This window comes from Anopheles gambiae, chromosome 3 (assembly GCF_943734735.2).
Source record: "Anopheles gambiae chromosome 3, idAnoGambNW_F1_1, whole genome shotgun sequence".
Classification (NCBI taxonomy): Eukaryota; Metazoa; Arthropoda; class Insecta; order Diptera; family Culicidae; genus Anopheles; species Anopheles gambiae.
This window is the reverse complement of record NC_064602.1, coordinates 7,860,497-7,874,725: the sequence shown is the minus strand read 5'-3', so window position 1 is coordinate 7,874,725 and position 14,229 is coordinate 7,860,497. Positions and strand designations below refer to the sequence as shown.

The following is a 14,229-nucleotide window of genomic DNA, read 5'->3' as shown; positions in this document are numbered from 1 at the left end:
GCTGCTTCATGTTGTGCTCATCTTGCTCGATGTCTTTGCTGTCTCTTTGTGTGTATTTCCCAAAAAAACGTTCTTCGCACACCAACAAAACCAGTTTGTTCGACAATGTAGGAGGAAAACTCGTAAAAATCGCTGCTCACAGTTCCAAAATTAACTTCGAAAATATGGTTTTTTAACCTCCCCATTCCCCTCAATTCTCCAATGTATTAGATTGGTGTTTGCCTTGATGCCTGGTGCGGGGTTGTCGGGCCAGATGGATGGATAAGAAGAATGGCGACAAAATTTGCGATGAAATATACATTTTAAACGATAAAAACAAAAATTCGTATTCAATTCTAAGCATTTTAAAGCCGATGATATCACTAAGAGTGAATCTTTGTTTACCTCTCGCTAGTGCTTGAATTCTACTCTTCCGGAAGCGAGTAAACAACAGCAACGTTCGCAGTTTGCAGCAAACCGATCAGAACGTTGATCCCTAGCAAGGCATGCTGAAACACAAACAAACATACTGAAGACGATCCTCTTTTTCATGCTTCATTTTTATTTTTTTCTATTTGTTGGTCAGCTTCCAGACATTCCAGAGCGATATTCTGACTCTGCTAAGGAATATTTAAATTTCAAAAGATATTTTCCACTTCCCTTCTTCTGTACAAGACCAATAAACTTTGTGCAAAATACAAAACCCCCCCAAAAAACTGGAAATGAAGCACTACACTACCGAAAAGCTCCTACAGTGAACAAGAATACGACTACAAACAATAACAAACAACAACAAAATCCGCATTTACAACAGGTTTTGTCTTCTCTTCCTATCAGCACGATCACAATGATCACCAGCACAGGGTAGAAAAAAGCCCCCGAACAAAGCGTTGTGCTAAGAAGAAGGCAAGCCTGTACGGCAAGGTTGAGCATCTTCCACCCCTATCTTGCTTGGGGGGGGGGGAGTAGTAGGATTAGAGGGAAACGAGCTTCGTGTAAGGTTTTCACTTAAAAGTCTCATCAATAAACGGAGTAAAGCGGATGGGACGGGTACGGGCGGAAAGCGGAAGAATGCCCGCTCCAAATAGTCCGTTTTTTTTCGACTGCTTTTCGAGAAGTTATTCTTCCCACTCGGCGTATGCAAAATGGTTGTCTTTGCCCGATTTCAACGCATGCGAGAATACGTTGACACCCATACTGTCACAGCCGCCCGGAGGAGGTTGGAAGGTTCATGTTTTTTTGTTTGTTATTCTTTCTTCTTTTTTTTTAATTGATCTTGAACCGTTTGAAGGAAGATGCAAATTAGCTCGATCGTGTCTCACTTCAGCTCATGCGTGTTCGTGCTCTATCTTTATGGTTTTCTTTTTTTTTTTTGTTGGGGTGGATTTGACGGCGTTTTTGACCCACACTCTTCCCACCAACAGCGTTGAAGATGTGCGGGAAAAAGCTAGACTGAGAATCCACTATCAACATCACTTTTACACACACGCGCACACACACACACACACACATCTAACCTCATATCAGTAGAGCTGGTCTGAAAGCCCGTTTGGAAATTGAGAATTTCAGGAGAAGGGAGCGCTTCATATAAAGCCATCTACCGCAGAGACAGCGTTCTATCGTTTCGGTTTACTGCACTGGATAAGGTGGGTTGTGTGTTCGTGTTCGTTTGGCTGCTGTTGTAGAGTGCTGTTTCCCTTACCGAGTGCGTTTCCGAATTTTACAGTATCCCACAGACGATGAAGGTTGCCCTTTGCCTGCTTGCCGTGGTGGCCGTCGGCCTGGCCAGGCCACAAAACTACGTCCAAGAGGACTGGAACCATGTGTACCAGGTAGCCCTGCAGCGGGGCTACGTCCGGCCGGACGAGCCCCTGCTGACTGGACCGTTGCCGGTCCCGCTCGTCAACCAGCTCGAGAACGTTCCGTTTGATCAGCCCGTTGCGATCAACCAATTCGTCCAGCTGGTCCCGAATGCGCCCGAGGTGTTCCCGCCGCTGCAGCGCAGCGTGGATGACGCGCTCGTCCGTGCCAGAAATACTCCCTTAACCCCGCAGGAGCAAGTGTTTTAGTCTCGCAAGGATATTTGACATTCTGCAAACCGTTACCAGGACAACGAGATGGACCAATTCAACTGATTTAAGCAGCATTACCCACACAACTCTCACCCGTTCACCATCGTGCAATGGTGTGCGCTGTGTTGGTGTGTGTCTAACGTGTGGATATTACTATTCTTAAGAACATTAGAACTTTAAATTGCTGGCTTCTTCTACCGGACTATTTCCGGTACAAAAGAGAGAGAGAGAGAGAGAGAGAGAGAGAGAAAGAGAGGAGAAAAAACAAAACCAAGTGAAGCCGAACTCAAGGGCCCAATGCACCTCTCTGGAAAACATCTCGCGCAGGGCGCATTCAAGTGCAACGACATCTCGGTACGAGCGCGCCGCTGTGCTGTGCGTCTGGGCTTTGGTCGTTTGTGTTCACTGGATAGCATCAAAGATAGTGTATACTAGCAGGGAAAATAAATGTATTTTAGTTGTTACTGTACGTCGATCGTATGTTTTGTATGTCTCCTTACACGCTGAACTCCGAACGAACTGCCTGTTTGCGTGGAACATGTTTTGATATTCGAATTTCAATGACGCTTTAGCTCGTCTCATGGACGCGCAAGATAATGGCGCTGAATGGTTCCTAATCATCGGCAGCCATCCTATTGTGGTGGTTGCTCTTCAACTTAATCAGCCACTTTTAGCTTCAACAACAGCGATCTATGCCTCAAGTTGTGGCACTGATTATGGACGATGGTGGCATCCTTAAGTCGGACAGCACATATTTTCACCTATATTGTGACTTTCAGGCTTCCTGGACAGCTGTTTAAACCACTTTTCGCATGCCTTTGAGGATAGTCTTTAGTTATGCTCCTGCAAGAAGAAAAAATCAGGCCAATATCTTAGAAATCTCGGAAAACGGCATAAAATTAAGGTCCCCCGAAAGTGGGACAGTGTTTATTCCTTTAAAAAAGACGGCGTAGGTTGCAAATATTGGCCGAAATTCGACAGTAATGTTTGTCAACATCCTGTATTTGTACTTTGTGTGACTATAAAGAACATCTAAGAATAGAATACAAGTTCAGAAAATTAGTAATGATTATTTTTTTGGTTTATCATGAGTTTTTTAAAGACATCGGCCTGATTGTTGGAACTAGTATGGTCAAAAAGTATCCTGATCCATATGTGACAGCAATATTCCAAATCGTGGGTTGGACAAACAGTTGCTCAAACTGTCCAAGAAGTTAGCAAAGTTAGCAAATATTTGGGATAATACATAATAACAATTAGAGGCATAACTTGAGTGTGCCTCCACTGTATGGTCCTAAGCGAAATACATCACAATAGCGTTTTATTGTTACAATCCATCAAAGGAAATGATCAGGATTTAAATACCTTTCGAACGAAGGTCCTTACTATGCAAACTTAAACAGTGAAAAGAGGGGTAGCATAAACAAAACTAACTGTAAGGCCTTTATAAAGAAAGAAAGGCATATTTTAAAACGCAAAGCTTAAGCAACATTTTACAAACATTTCCTGAAAGAATACAATTATTAACAGAAAAAAGAAGAAGAAGCAAGATCACAAAAGCTCTCTTCTTATGGAAAACATCTCCAAGCTTTAGGACCAAGAAGTAAACAACGAAGCAGCTGAGCGAACCGTTTATGGCATGCTGCGATGAAGACGATTTAGAACAACCGTCTGTACTAAAACAGACTTCGGCACACCACGCATTCTTGATCACGTTCTGATTCTGATTGGATGACTAGGAAAAGTACTTCCTGAACGATTCAATGCACATTGTCTTTGGCCTATCGCGTGCCCTAGCTCTTTCTCTGAATTTGTTCTTATTGAACGTATTTTCCCAACAACACATCAATCTCGCAACCCATCCGAATCTTGCTAAATTGCCGGCAAAATTTCGATGTCATCCATTACGGTAGCAACCGTTGCAAACAGCTACCGTGCTGCTTGGATTAAACAATCATCGATCAAACGAAAAGGTTTAAAAAACGCCCCTATGCACAACCTGTTGAATTTGTCACTTAACCATCAATGCCATCGATCATCCGCTGGTGGCAATTTAGCACCATCTCTCTCCGGTGTTGGTCTCTCCGGGCGGGCAATATAATCCCCCCCTGGAGGAAACCTGTTCCAGGAGCTCAAGTGTAGTATGATTCATGAAAGTGAACCATCCATCTTGAGGAGGAGAGCTTTGCGCGATTTTTGCTTATGATTTGCTCAAGCAGGAACTGTAGCGCTGTCGAAAGCTTCTTAACGTGCTCTTGCAGTTGAAGTTACTATGAAGGAGCTCCTCCAATAATCTAATTTTATTGGTTGTTAGACCTTTTTTTCTCTTTCGAACAGCAATGAAGAACGAATCGGGTGTTACAGCAAAAGAGGCTCACGACTTCGTTTCGTTTCCCAAAACCTATGAGGCTCTAAGGCAAACGATCATTAGCATCCAAATGGGTCGTAGAAGAAGCGAGGGACGAGACGGGCGTGCGCGATGCGACGAAGGTGTCTCACCTGATGAAATGGGGGAAGAAAAAACAAAACCACAAACATAAATATTCATCCCCCTTCGGCCAGCAAGCAAGAAAGCCTGTGGAGCATCCAGCACATCAAGACGACGACGACGACGGGCAGCACCGGTTGGCGGGTAGCACTAGGGATAGCACCCTCCACCAAGCCACCGGGCTAGCGCGAAGACACGATCGACTGCAACACACCTCCCCCCTCGCACATAGTAGCGCGCATCGGGGTGGGGATGGTAGATATAAAACCGAACGTACCGTTGGCGCCAACACTTTAATCGTTGCCCGGCACCGTGCGCCATCACAACCAGCATCTACGTCGCTTGCTCCATCGCTACGATCCGTAGGACTTTCCCAATTTCAGGTACGTATCGGTTTTGGGGGAGGATCGGTTTGGGTCAGCACCGCTTCAGTGTTTGGGGGGATAACGTTTATGTGGCGACTGGACACAAACCAAAGGTGAAGTTAACATCAGTGCTAACCCGGACAGTGGGCTGCATTTTGCTTGGTCCGGAAAGTTGATTAATGGACGGTTGTTTTTTTCTTCTGATGTGAGCCCGAGTGGAGGGCTGAGCGCAAAAATCAACCTAAGCGTAATGCCACACGGATCGACCCGGGAGTTCGTGCCGTTTCCCGCAAGAAAGCTCAATGCCATCGAAAGTGAAATTGTTAATCGCGTTCAAGGAAGGGGAATCATGGGAGGGCTGAACCAGGCTGAGGTTAGTGTGAGCAATGGAACCGCCGAGAAGCTGAGCAGCAAGCGAAAAGGAAAAGGAGCCTGTGATGGCCACTCTGTCACGATCGCGAGATGAAAGGAGCAAGAAAAACACTCACCAACCTGGTGCAGAAGGGCAAAGACGGCCGGACCGGGTCGCGATCGCCGAAGGAAACACACAGGTTTTTCGGAGACTCTCGGTGTGTGAATGTGTCTGTGTGTGTCGGTGTGTGTTGGTGCCGCTTGTTTTTTGTAACTGATGATCGGCAAGTTGTGCGATGACTTCCCAAGCGGGTCTCGAAACGCTCGATTACGAAACACGCTGTTGTTGGCGTCTCGCCCTCACCCGCAAAGTTGTTCGATCACCCAACACAGCTCGGGTGTTTCGGTGCAGCCCGGCGGGGATGATCAGTTTCCTTCGAAGAACCCTTCATTCGTAGATCTTGTCTTCAAGGGGGGGGGGGAGCTCATCTCATTAAGCGTATTTTGAAGAAGCGGGCAGTAAGAAAAACACAGTCATTAACTTCAACCCTTCATTTCCCAATGCTTTGGGTTTCAACTCCACAGGTCTCACCATGAAGGTTGCTATCTGCCTGTTCGCCCTCGTTGCCCTGGCCGTGGCCGCGCCCCAGCGCGACGGTGGCGCCCTGACCGATGAAGCCATCCGGCAGGCCCAGTCCCAGCAGCTGATCCCGCAGGACGCCCAGATCCAGGGCGTGCAGCAGGGCATTCAGGTGGCCGCCCTCGAGTCCGTCCCCGGCAGCCAGCGCGTCGATCTGTTCCAGCTGCTCGGCGATCAGGTGCCGCGTGAAGTCATCACCAACCTGCAGTCGCAGGTCGATCAGGTCGGCCAGGTCTAATCTCCAATCTGTCCCAACCTTTCCGTCCACCCTTGTTTTCGTCCCTTCCCCAAAACGAATGATTTGACGGGTGTTAAGGCCGTTGGATCTCGTTGGAAGTGACGAAGACGCAATGTTCTAACTGCCTGAAGTGCTGGCTATTCTTCCACGAAGGTGCCACCTACAAAGCTGTCTAATGTTTAAGACACACTTTTCTGTACCGACAGAATGGGCGTGTGTGTGTGTGCGTGCGGGCGTGCGTGCGTGTTTGTTTTTTTTATTATGTTACAAATGTTGACTTTTTAAACTTAATAAGCGAGAACCAGAGAGAAGGAAAAAGGACATACAAGAGAGAGATAGGAATGCGTCAACAGCCCTGGAGAGAGAGGAAGATGTACAAAAGGGATGCGAAAAATCAAGATGAAACAATAATAACAACACCGTTCAAACAAACTTTCAATGTTTTTTATGTGTTTTTTCCGTGGGGAGGAGAAACAGAGGAAGAAGAGGAAGAAGAGATGGTATTGTGCAAGCATTTGGCAGAAACATTACGTGATCGTACGGGGGCTATTTACGGATGATTCGAGACGATGCAAACATTGGTCCATTTGCACATGCGGCCGGTACTTCAAATAGGACCTTGAACATGTCCAACTGACCGTTACTGAACATACAGAAGCCCCCCGTCCGTCAGCGGATGTCCAAGATCTTCACACTGGTGAACTTGACCAAGGAGGGAGGATTTAATATCTGGTTTTGTTTCGAGAGGTCCCATTAGCTTAAACGTTAGCACCACAATGTCTTGCCGACGACCCTCGAATCCCTGTTCGGTGTGTTCCTGTAACTACTTTGTCTCCTATTCCATAGATCATTAGGAACGCCTATTAGACGCTGTTAGAGATCATAAACCGGGGGACACAGCTTCCAAGAAGCGTCACCGTGTGGTCACCATTTTCCAAACCACCAACCGCTTCTTTTCTTTGTCCCTCTTTTATGACGACACTTTTCGGTCTTGAACGCACCATTTATAGCGCTCAACAATCCATAAATCTTATCGCGCTTTTGTCGCTGAGCGCTGGTTCGTTGTCGAGCGTTAAGGCTCGTTACTGTGGTTCGCGTTGCTGGGAAACCACAGCTTGAAGAAGCTGGAACACTTGAAACGCTATTAACAAACGCAGAGCTCGTTTGGATGTCGCAAAAGTGGATGTGTCTTCACATAGGAACGAACCCACACTTACGGTATGTTGCAATACGGGATTCATTAATATGGAGATCGTCACCTTTTTTCTGCAAACTATGTTTCCTTCTGTATAGCGTTCATTTCCGTATCTTCAATCTACTGGCCCCCCAATCGATTGCTCGACCTTAAACTCTTATTTTAGCTCTACTAACACGATTACAAACGACACACTAATTTGCATTGCATTAGTGGTGAAAAACCCCCCCGGGAGCAAGCTAGCTCTAACCTTTAGCTTCGCATGATCGCTTATCAGCAGGGGTGTCAAAGTGATCGCACATGCTCGATGGCACAGGCTGTGGCACAGGCTGCATGGGAAGAAAGATCACTTTCATTCAATTATCAGCATTTATCGGGATACATAGAATCAGTTTTAGATGCAAGATACTAATTCCTATTTCGAATGCAGCAAAATCCTCCATGCGAGGAGAGCAAGGTCCTATTCAGCGGAACCATTCGATCGCCACTTTCTACCACTCTTTTCGGCTGATGGTGGGATGGTTGCTTGCGCTGATGCTGGCCTTGCGATGCTACCTCAACCACGTTGACACGTTGGCGGCTGGCCAGAAGGGTGGCAGTCTTATTTTTGGAGAGACAGAAGCTCAATGGGTTCAACCGAATTACCATAATATCTTCGGTCGATCCAAGCCAAGGGCAACTCGATCGGCCACCAAAGTTCCTCGCCACCATTTTCTCACCTTCACGCACCAGGCTTTGCTCCAGGTCAAAATCGACTCCACACACCTTTCACACGGTGTGGCAGATCGATGAAACTAAAAGTTTTTTTTTACTGGATCGCTAAGCAGCGCTCGATCGACCTACTCGATCACTTTTACATTCGGTAAGCGCCAAAGTGCTACGCGCCAAAGGTGATGGCTTTCCCCTTGGCCATGGCCAACGACCAGATTGTTCGGTGGTAGAATCGAACCAGCCGAATCAGCAGACCAGCCTCTAACGGCAGCATCTTCAGCTGCATGACGTGGTGGGCCACACGCTGGGTGCAATATTTTATGCTAATTAGTTTTCTATCCAAATGGTTCGCGCAAAGTCAAGGGAACGGGTTATAGGCGGGGGTAGGGTAATGGCAGCGGGGTGGTGCCATTGGTTCAAATTCGTTCTTTTCGTGGTAGGGAGCGCATTTGGGAGAAGCCGGGCCGGCGATAGCGATGAGCGACCGGCATATGGTGGATCCGGTTTGAAGAAGTTGTTTTTGTGAAATAAGATCTAGTTTGTATGCTAATTTTGAATCGATTTAATGGTGTATAGATCTTGCAGAAGTGATCTTTTTTTGTGGAGAAATGTGTTAACTGTTGGAGCATTATTTAAACTCTGCTTAACTTATGGTTTGCCCTCTTCGATCAGATATCTTTATAACTTTAAATGATTATCGGATTATTGTAGTTCAAAATTACATTAAAATTGAACCAGATCCAGCCATGTGAGGATCACTTTCCTTTTCATTGAACACAAGCGTCATAATCTTGTTTTGAACTAAAATTAGGGAAATTTATGCAGGATATTAAGCATATTTAAATCATTACATCAGCAAGTAACGCTATAGAAGGATTAACATTTCAAACCATGTAAAATCATCCTTAAATTTAAAGTTTTGCAAATTACAGTTCAAATAAACCGTTTTCCCTTTCGTTCGCCTTCTTTGTCATCCAGCCGACTGTTGGAGGGCTGCTAAATTTCAAGAACTGAACCTGTTTATACTCTCGCATGAAAATCAGACGGAAAAGGTCGAGAGGGGGGTGGGGGCTATTTTGACAGCACAATAAAAAACACACAAAATTCGCAACCAAAATCGTGTCGCAAGGTGCAATTCGCAATTTAATTGTGCAAAATTTGCCGTAAGTAGCCAGTGCGTATGGCGACCAAGTGTAGTCGGTGGTGTTAAAGTACTCACTTAGTGAAAACGATCTCGCTCGATACGTTGTTTTCCAAAAGACTCTCACATACCTGAACACACACACGTTTGTTAGCACGAGCAGCAACAGCAGCCCCAAAACAATCGATACCAGCATTGCCTGTGTGTGGTGGCGTGTTCGTTTGGTGTGTCACAGTGTGTATCGCGCCTGCTTGCCTGCCCCGCACTCGGAACTAGGAACTAATCACGGGCCAGCACCACCACCAGTGGAGTCTATGCTATGTTGCATAGCGTTGGCAGAATCCCGCTAGCGAACTATCTGCGTTGCTGCACGTCGTCGTCCACCGGACATCTGCGCAAAGTACCCCGTGCCGGCGGCAGTCTCGGGAGCAGCCCGCTCGGTCTGCACACACCGTCGGTTGACTGCTGCTCGTTTTCCGCCAGCTCCCCGCTACTGCTCCACCACCCGCTTCCTTCTCCACCGGCCTCACCACAGCATCAACCTTCGCCCCATCATCCGCTAGCGTCAACAACGCAAGTACGGTAAGACCTTCCCATACCCCCAATGCCTACTGCGCCAGCAGCCGTGTGTGTCTGATTGACGTGACGGCTATCGATTTTTCATGCCTAATCTTAACTGCTTGTCCTTTTCTTGTTGTTTTTTTTTATCTTGCCCTCCCTCGTCCCGTGATCGGACCGAAACTAATCAACACACACGCTCACACGAAAACTATGACGAAAATGGGGCACTACTTGATGGCATTATGCAACGCGCCGCTGCACTCACATCGTCGCCACAGCTCCTGCTCGAACCATTCGAAAGCACCACCCCAGTCGGGCCAGGCAACGATGGCGGCCAACTCGAGCGGTACGGAACCAAAGTTTACCAACCGATTGAAACAGGAGAAATCGCCCTACCTGCTACAGCACGCCCACAATCCGGTTGAATGGTACCCGTGGGGCGAGGAGGCGATCCAGCGGGCACGGGCGGAAAACAAGCTCATCTTCCTGTCGGTCGGCTACAGCACCTGCCACTGGTGCCACGTGATGGAGAAGGAGTCGTTCGAGAACGAGGAGGTGGCCAAAATCATGAACGAACACTTCATCAACATCAAGGTGGACCGGGAAGAGCGGCCGGATATTGACAAGCTGTACATGATGTTCATTCTGCTGATTAATGGTTCGGGCGGGTGGCCCATGTCGGTGTGGCTTACGCCGGATCTGGCCCCCGTGACGGGAGGGACGTACTTTCCGCCGAACGATCGGTGGGGCATGCCCGGTTTCACGACCGTACTGACGAAGCTGGCCAGCAAGTGGTCCACGGATAAGGACGATCTCGTGACGACGGGCCGGTCGGTGATTGAGGCGATCCGGCGCAACGTCGATCACAAGCGGGCGGATGAGGTGGAAGATGCGACCAACATGGAAACGCTGGAAGCAAAGTTCAAGCAGGCGGTCAACATGTACCAGCGCAATTACGATATGGTTTGGGGCGGTTCGCTCGGTGCGCCAAAGTTCCCGGAAGCGTCCAAGCTGAATCTAATGTTCCACCTGCACGTGCAGGAACCGAAGCACAAGGTGCTGGGAGTGGTGCTGAACACGCTGGACAAGATGGCCGCCGGCGGTATACACGACCACGTGTTCGGTGGCTTCGCGCGCTACTCCGTGGACAAGAAGTGGCACGTGCCACACTTCGAGAAGATGCTGTACGATCAGGGCCAGCTGCTGTCCCTGTACGCCAACGGGTACCGGTTGACCAAGAAGCCCTCCTATCTGGCGGTGGCGGACGCCATCTATCGCTACCTTTGCAAGGACCTGCGCCATCCGGCTGGCGGTTTTTACAGCGGCGAGGATGCCGATTCGCTACCGACGGCGGAGAGTGAGGAAAAGATCGAGGGTGCCTTTTACGCGTGGACGTACGATGAAGTGAAGGAGCTATTGGGCGCGAATGGGGAGAAGTTTGGCGAACTGGGCGGCGTTGATCCGGTGGCCGTGTATGCTGCCCACTACGACGTGAAGGAGGAGGGCAACGTGAAACCGAGCAGCGATCCGCACGGCCATCTGCTTGGGAAGAACATCCTGATCGTGTACGGTTCGGTGCGGGAGACGGCGGAGAAGTTCAACACGACGGTGGAAATCGTCGAGCGTATCCTGAAGACGGGCAATGAGCTGCTGCACGAGGTGCGCGATAAGCGACCGAGGCCACATCTGGACACGAAGATACTGTGCGCCTGGAACGGGCTCGTGCTTTCCGGGCTGTCGCAGCTGGCTTGCGTGAAGGATGCACCGGGAAGGAGCGAGTATCTGGCGACGGCGGAAGAGCTGGTCAAGTTCATTCGAGCGAATCTGTACGATGTGCAGGCGAGAAAGCTGTTGCGATCGTGCTACGGTGGGGCGGAAGAGTCGTTGGCTTCGTAAGTTGAATTATTCACAAATTCGAGGAGGAAATCTCACTGGTTTGAACGGTTCTTTTAGTGAACGTCCCATTTACGGATTCATTGACGATTATGCCTTCCTGATCAAGGGACTGATCGATTACTACGTAGCTTCGTTGGACGAGCACGCTCTGCACTGGGCGAAGGAGCTACAGGACATCCAGGATGAGCTGTTCTGGGACACGAAGCACGGGGCTTACTTCTACTCGGAGGCCAACTCTCCAAACGTTGCCGTTCGATTGAAGGAAGGTATGAATCGCCTCAGACAGTTCCGCATTGAATCGGGATTAATCTATTATTCTCTCTCTCTCTCCCTTCAGATCACGATGGTGCCGAACCGTGCGGTAACAGTGTCGCCGCCCACAACCTACTCCTCCTGAGCGACTATTTCGAGGAGGAGCGGCTGAAAGAGAAAGCACGCACCCTGTTTGACTACTTCGCACACACGGCCCACTTCGGGTACGTGCTGCCGGAGATGATGTCAGCCGCCCTGCTCGAAGAGCAGGGCCGCAACACGCTGATTGTCGTCGGTCCGGAAAGCCCCGAAGCAACCGCGCTGGTCGATGGGGTGCGCGAATTCTACATCCCCGGCATGATCATCGTGCAGCTGAAGATCGATCAGCCGGCACACATCGTGCGGCGGCGCAAATCGCTCGACAACTTCAAGATGGTGAAGAACATGCCGACGGCCTACATTTGCCACAACAAGGTGTGCCATCTGCCGGTGACGGAACCGGAGCGGCTAACGGAAGAGTTCCAGCCGCGGTACACCTTCGACTACCAGGAGTACGAGAACTGATTTTTCGAGGCCTAAGGTTTTCCAAAGGACGTGATTGCCGACCGTGCCGACCCATTGTATTGGGGGGGGGATGGCATGGGCGGAGCGGACTTTAGCTGGAAGACTGGTGGCCGCCGCAAGGGATTCGAAATCAAGAGACACACAGGCACACACAGCCATGATATGATGGAACGCGAAAATGAGGACAATTGGTTTTATAAACGGAAGAAGACACGTGATGAAAGCGGATGAGTCGGGCGTCGAATATCAATCGAATCGGATCGATCAGGATGAAAGATCCAATATAGCAGGGAAAGGAAAGGGTGGAGTGGATAGAAGAGGATAAGTTCTCTCAACTTATGTTAAGCATTGGGGCACTATTTCGACCGCCAAAACACAGCCTCGAGACGCTGCATCACCTAATACGAGCAAAGCTTAGCTGCGTTTTTCCGTTTGCTCGAGTTCTCGTTTTGTGTGTTACACGCTGACGACGACGGTTCACTATTATCCCTTGTGTACGCGCTTTGTAATTAAACGAACCACTCATAATTTGCGCCATCGGTTATAAACCGAGTAGAGTTCGCATTCCGTTTCGTGCCGTTGCGTTCCAACCCAGCCTCCCCATCCCCAGCACAGCAGGAGAAAAGGAGCCGGAGGAACGGCAAAACGGTTGTTGTGTTGTTTTCCGGTGCTCGATCGCGGTTCGCGCCTACTATTTGTTGTTGACGTTGATAATTTATTTGCTCAATTGGTAGCAGCGTGTTTAAGTTTAGTTTTCTGACCGTGCATATTGTTGCTAATTTCGTTGTGTTGCGTTGTCGCGCTTGTCGTGGAGTGGAGTCGCAGCTTTTCAAGAGTGTACACGGAATCAAAATGTTCACAATTAGATACGATCGAAAGGCAGCGGGGAAGGAGAAAAAGCTTGTTAGCAAACAAGAAGCAAAACAAAAACGTACCGCACACATAATTCTATTGTAGATTGCGATCGCGCATAGATTGTAGGAATCGTGTATTTCGATTTTTTATAGAGCGTTTCTCGCCCATGATATGCCGATATGCTAGTAATACACAGCGCGATATATATTATTAAAGGAATCCGATTTTACTGAACTGAAGAAAAAACGAACAGTACCTTCCTTCGAAAGGTTTTATAAAAGAAGTAGCGATTCCAATTGTTTTTTCAACACAGATCGATTTCAAGTAATTAAAAAGAGCTTTATAGAAAAAGATACATATATGTAGAGAGATAACTAACTACACAGAGCATCACAATGTTTGTGTGTGTGTGTGTTTTTTAAACCCTTCTGAATCACATAATCAAAACTACAGATCAAATACTTTTGATTGCTTCAAAACCAACAAGCACACAGAGCCCAAGAATCTCAGCAAGAACCAAGCACATACAACAGTACAGACAGTTCCGTAGTGATGCGTTTTTAATCGTTTTTTACCGAATTTAGTGCTCAAAGACGTAACGAATGTGGCAAACGAAGACGGGGGGAAGGAGAGAAGTTAATAGACGAAAAAGAGAGATATCTTCCACAAGCGTTTCGTTTGTGCGAACCGTTTGAAAGTAGCGAGTGAGTGAGCGTGAGCGTCGATAGATCGTTTTACCAGTAAAAGTAAAATACGAAACAACCCAGTCAAACAACACCACGCGCGCTATTGATATTAAGCGTTTTTATCTAGTTTTTAATCAACTTCTATTTCCGATCTATGACAAATCGCAAAGAAAAATGAATAAACACAAAAAAGAAAGAAAAACATTTAAAACAAAACGGGCGTCTGTCTCGTGTT

The 14,229-nt window shown here is 48.0% G+C and overlaps 2 protein-coding genes across 2 annotated transcripts; both read left to right on the top strand.

The window, feature by feature from the left end:
• The first annotated feature begins 4,785 nt into the window (after positions 1-4,785).
• On the top strand, positions 4,786-6,565 carry LOC1277729 (uncharacterized). Its single transcript, XM_061659687.1, has 2 exons — positions 4,786-4,922; positions 5,841-6,565. Exon 2 carries the CDS (start codon positions 5,849-5,851, stop codon positions 6,131-6,133), a length of 285 nt encoding a protein of 94 aa, XP_061515671.1. The 5' UTR covers positions 4,786-4,922; positions 5,841-5,848; the 3' UTR covers positions 6,134-6,565.
• Positions 6,566-9,099: 2,534 nt separating this feature from the next.
• LOC1277730 (spermatogenesis-associated protein 20) lies at positions 9,100-14,210 on the top strand. Its single transcript, XM_061661585.1, has 4 exons — positions 9,100-9,762; positions 10,020-11,633; positions 11,695-11,903; positions 11,975-14,210. Exons 1-4 carry the CDS (start codon positions 9,500-9,502, stop codon positions 12,451-12,453), a joined length of 2,565 nt encoding a protein of 854 aa, XP_061517569.1. The 5' UTR covers positions 9,100-9,499; the 3' UTR covers positions 12,454-14,210.
• Positions 14,211-14,229: the final 19 nt, after the last annotated feature.

Bases quoted from the DNA above. Each gene is read 5' to 3' on its own strand.
- LOC1277729 (XM_061659687.1), top strand. From the start codon at position 5,849: ATGAAGGTTGCTATCTGCCTGTTCGCCCTCGTTGCCCTGGCCGTGGCC.
- LOC1277730 (XM_061661585.1), top strand. From the start codon at position 9,500: ATGTTGCATAGCGTTGGCAGAATCCCGCTAGCGAACTATCTGCGTTGC. The intron at 9,763-10,019 runs GTAAGACCTTCC...TCGTCGCCACAG, and splicing joins GCGTCAACAACGCAAGTACG to CTCCTGCTCGAACCATTCGA. The intron at 11,634-11,694 runs GTAAGTTGAATT...CGGTTCTTTTAG, and splicing joins GCGGAAGAGTCGTTGGCTTC to TGAACGTCCCATTTACGGAT.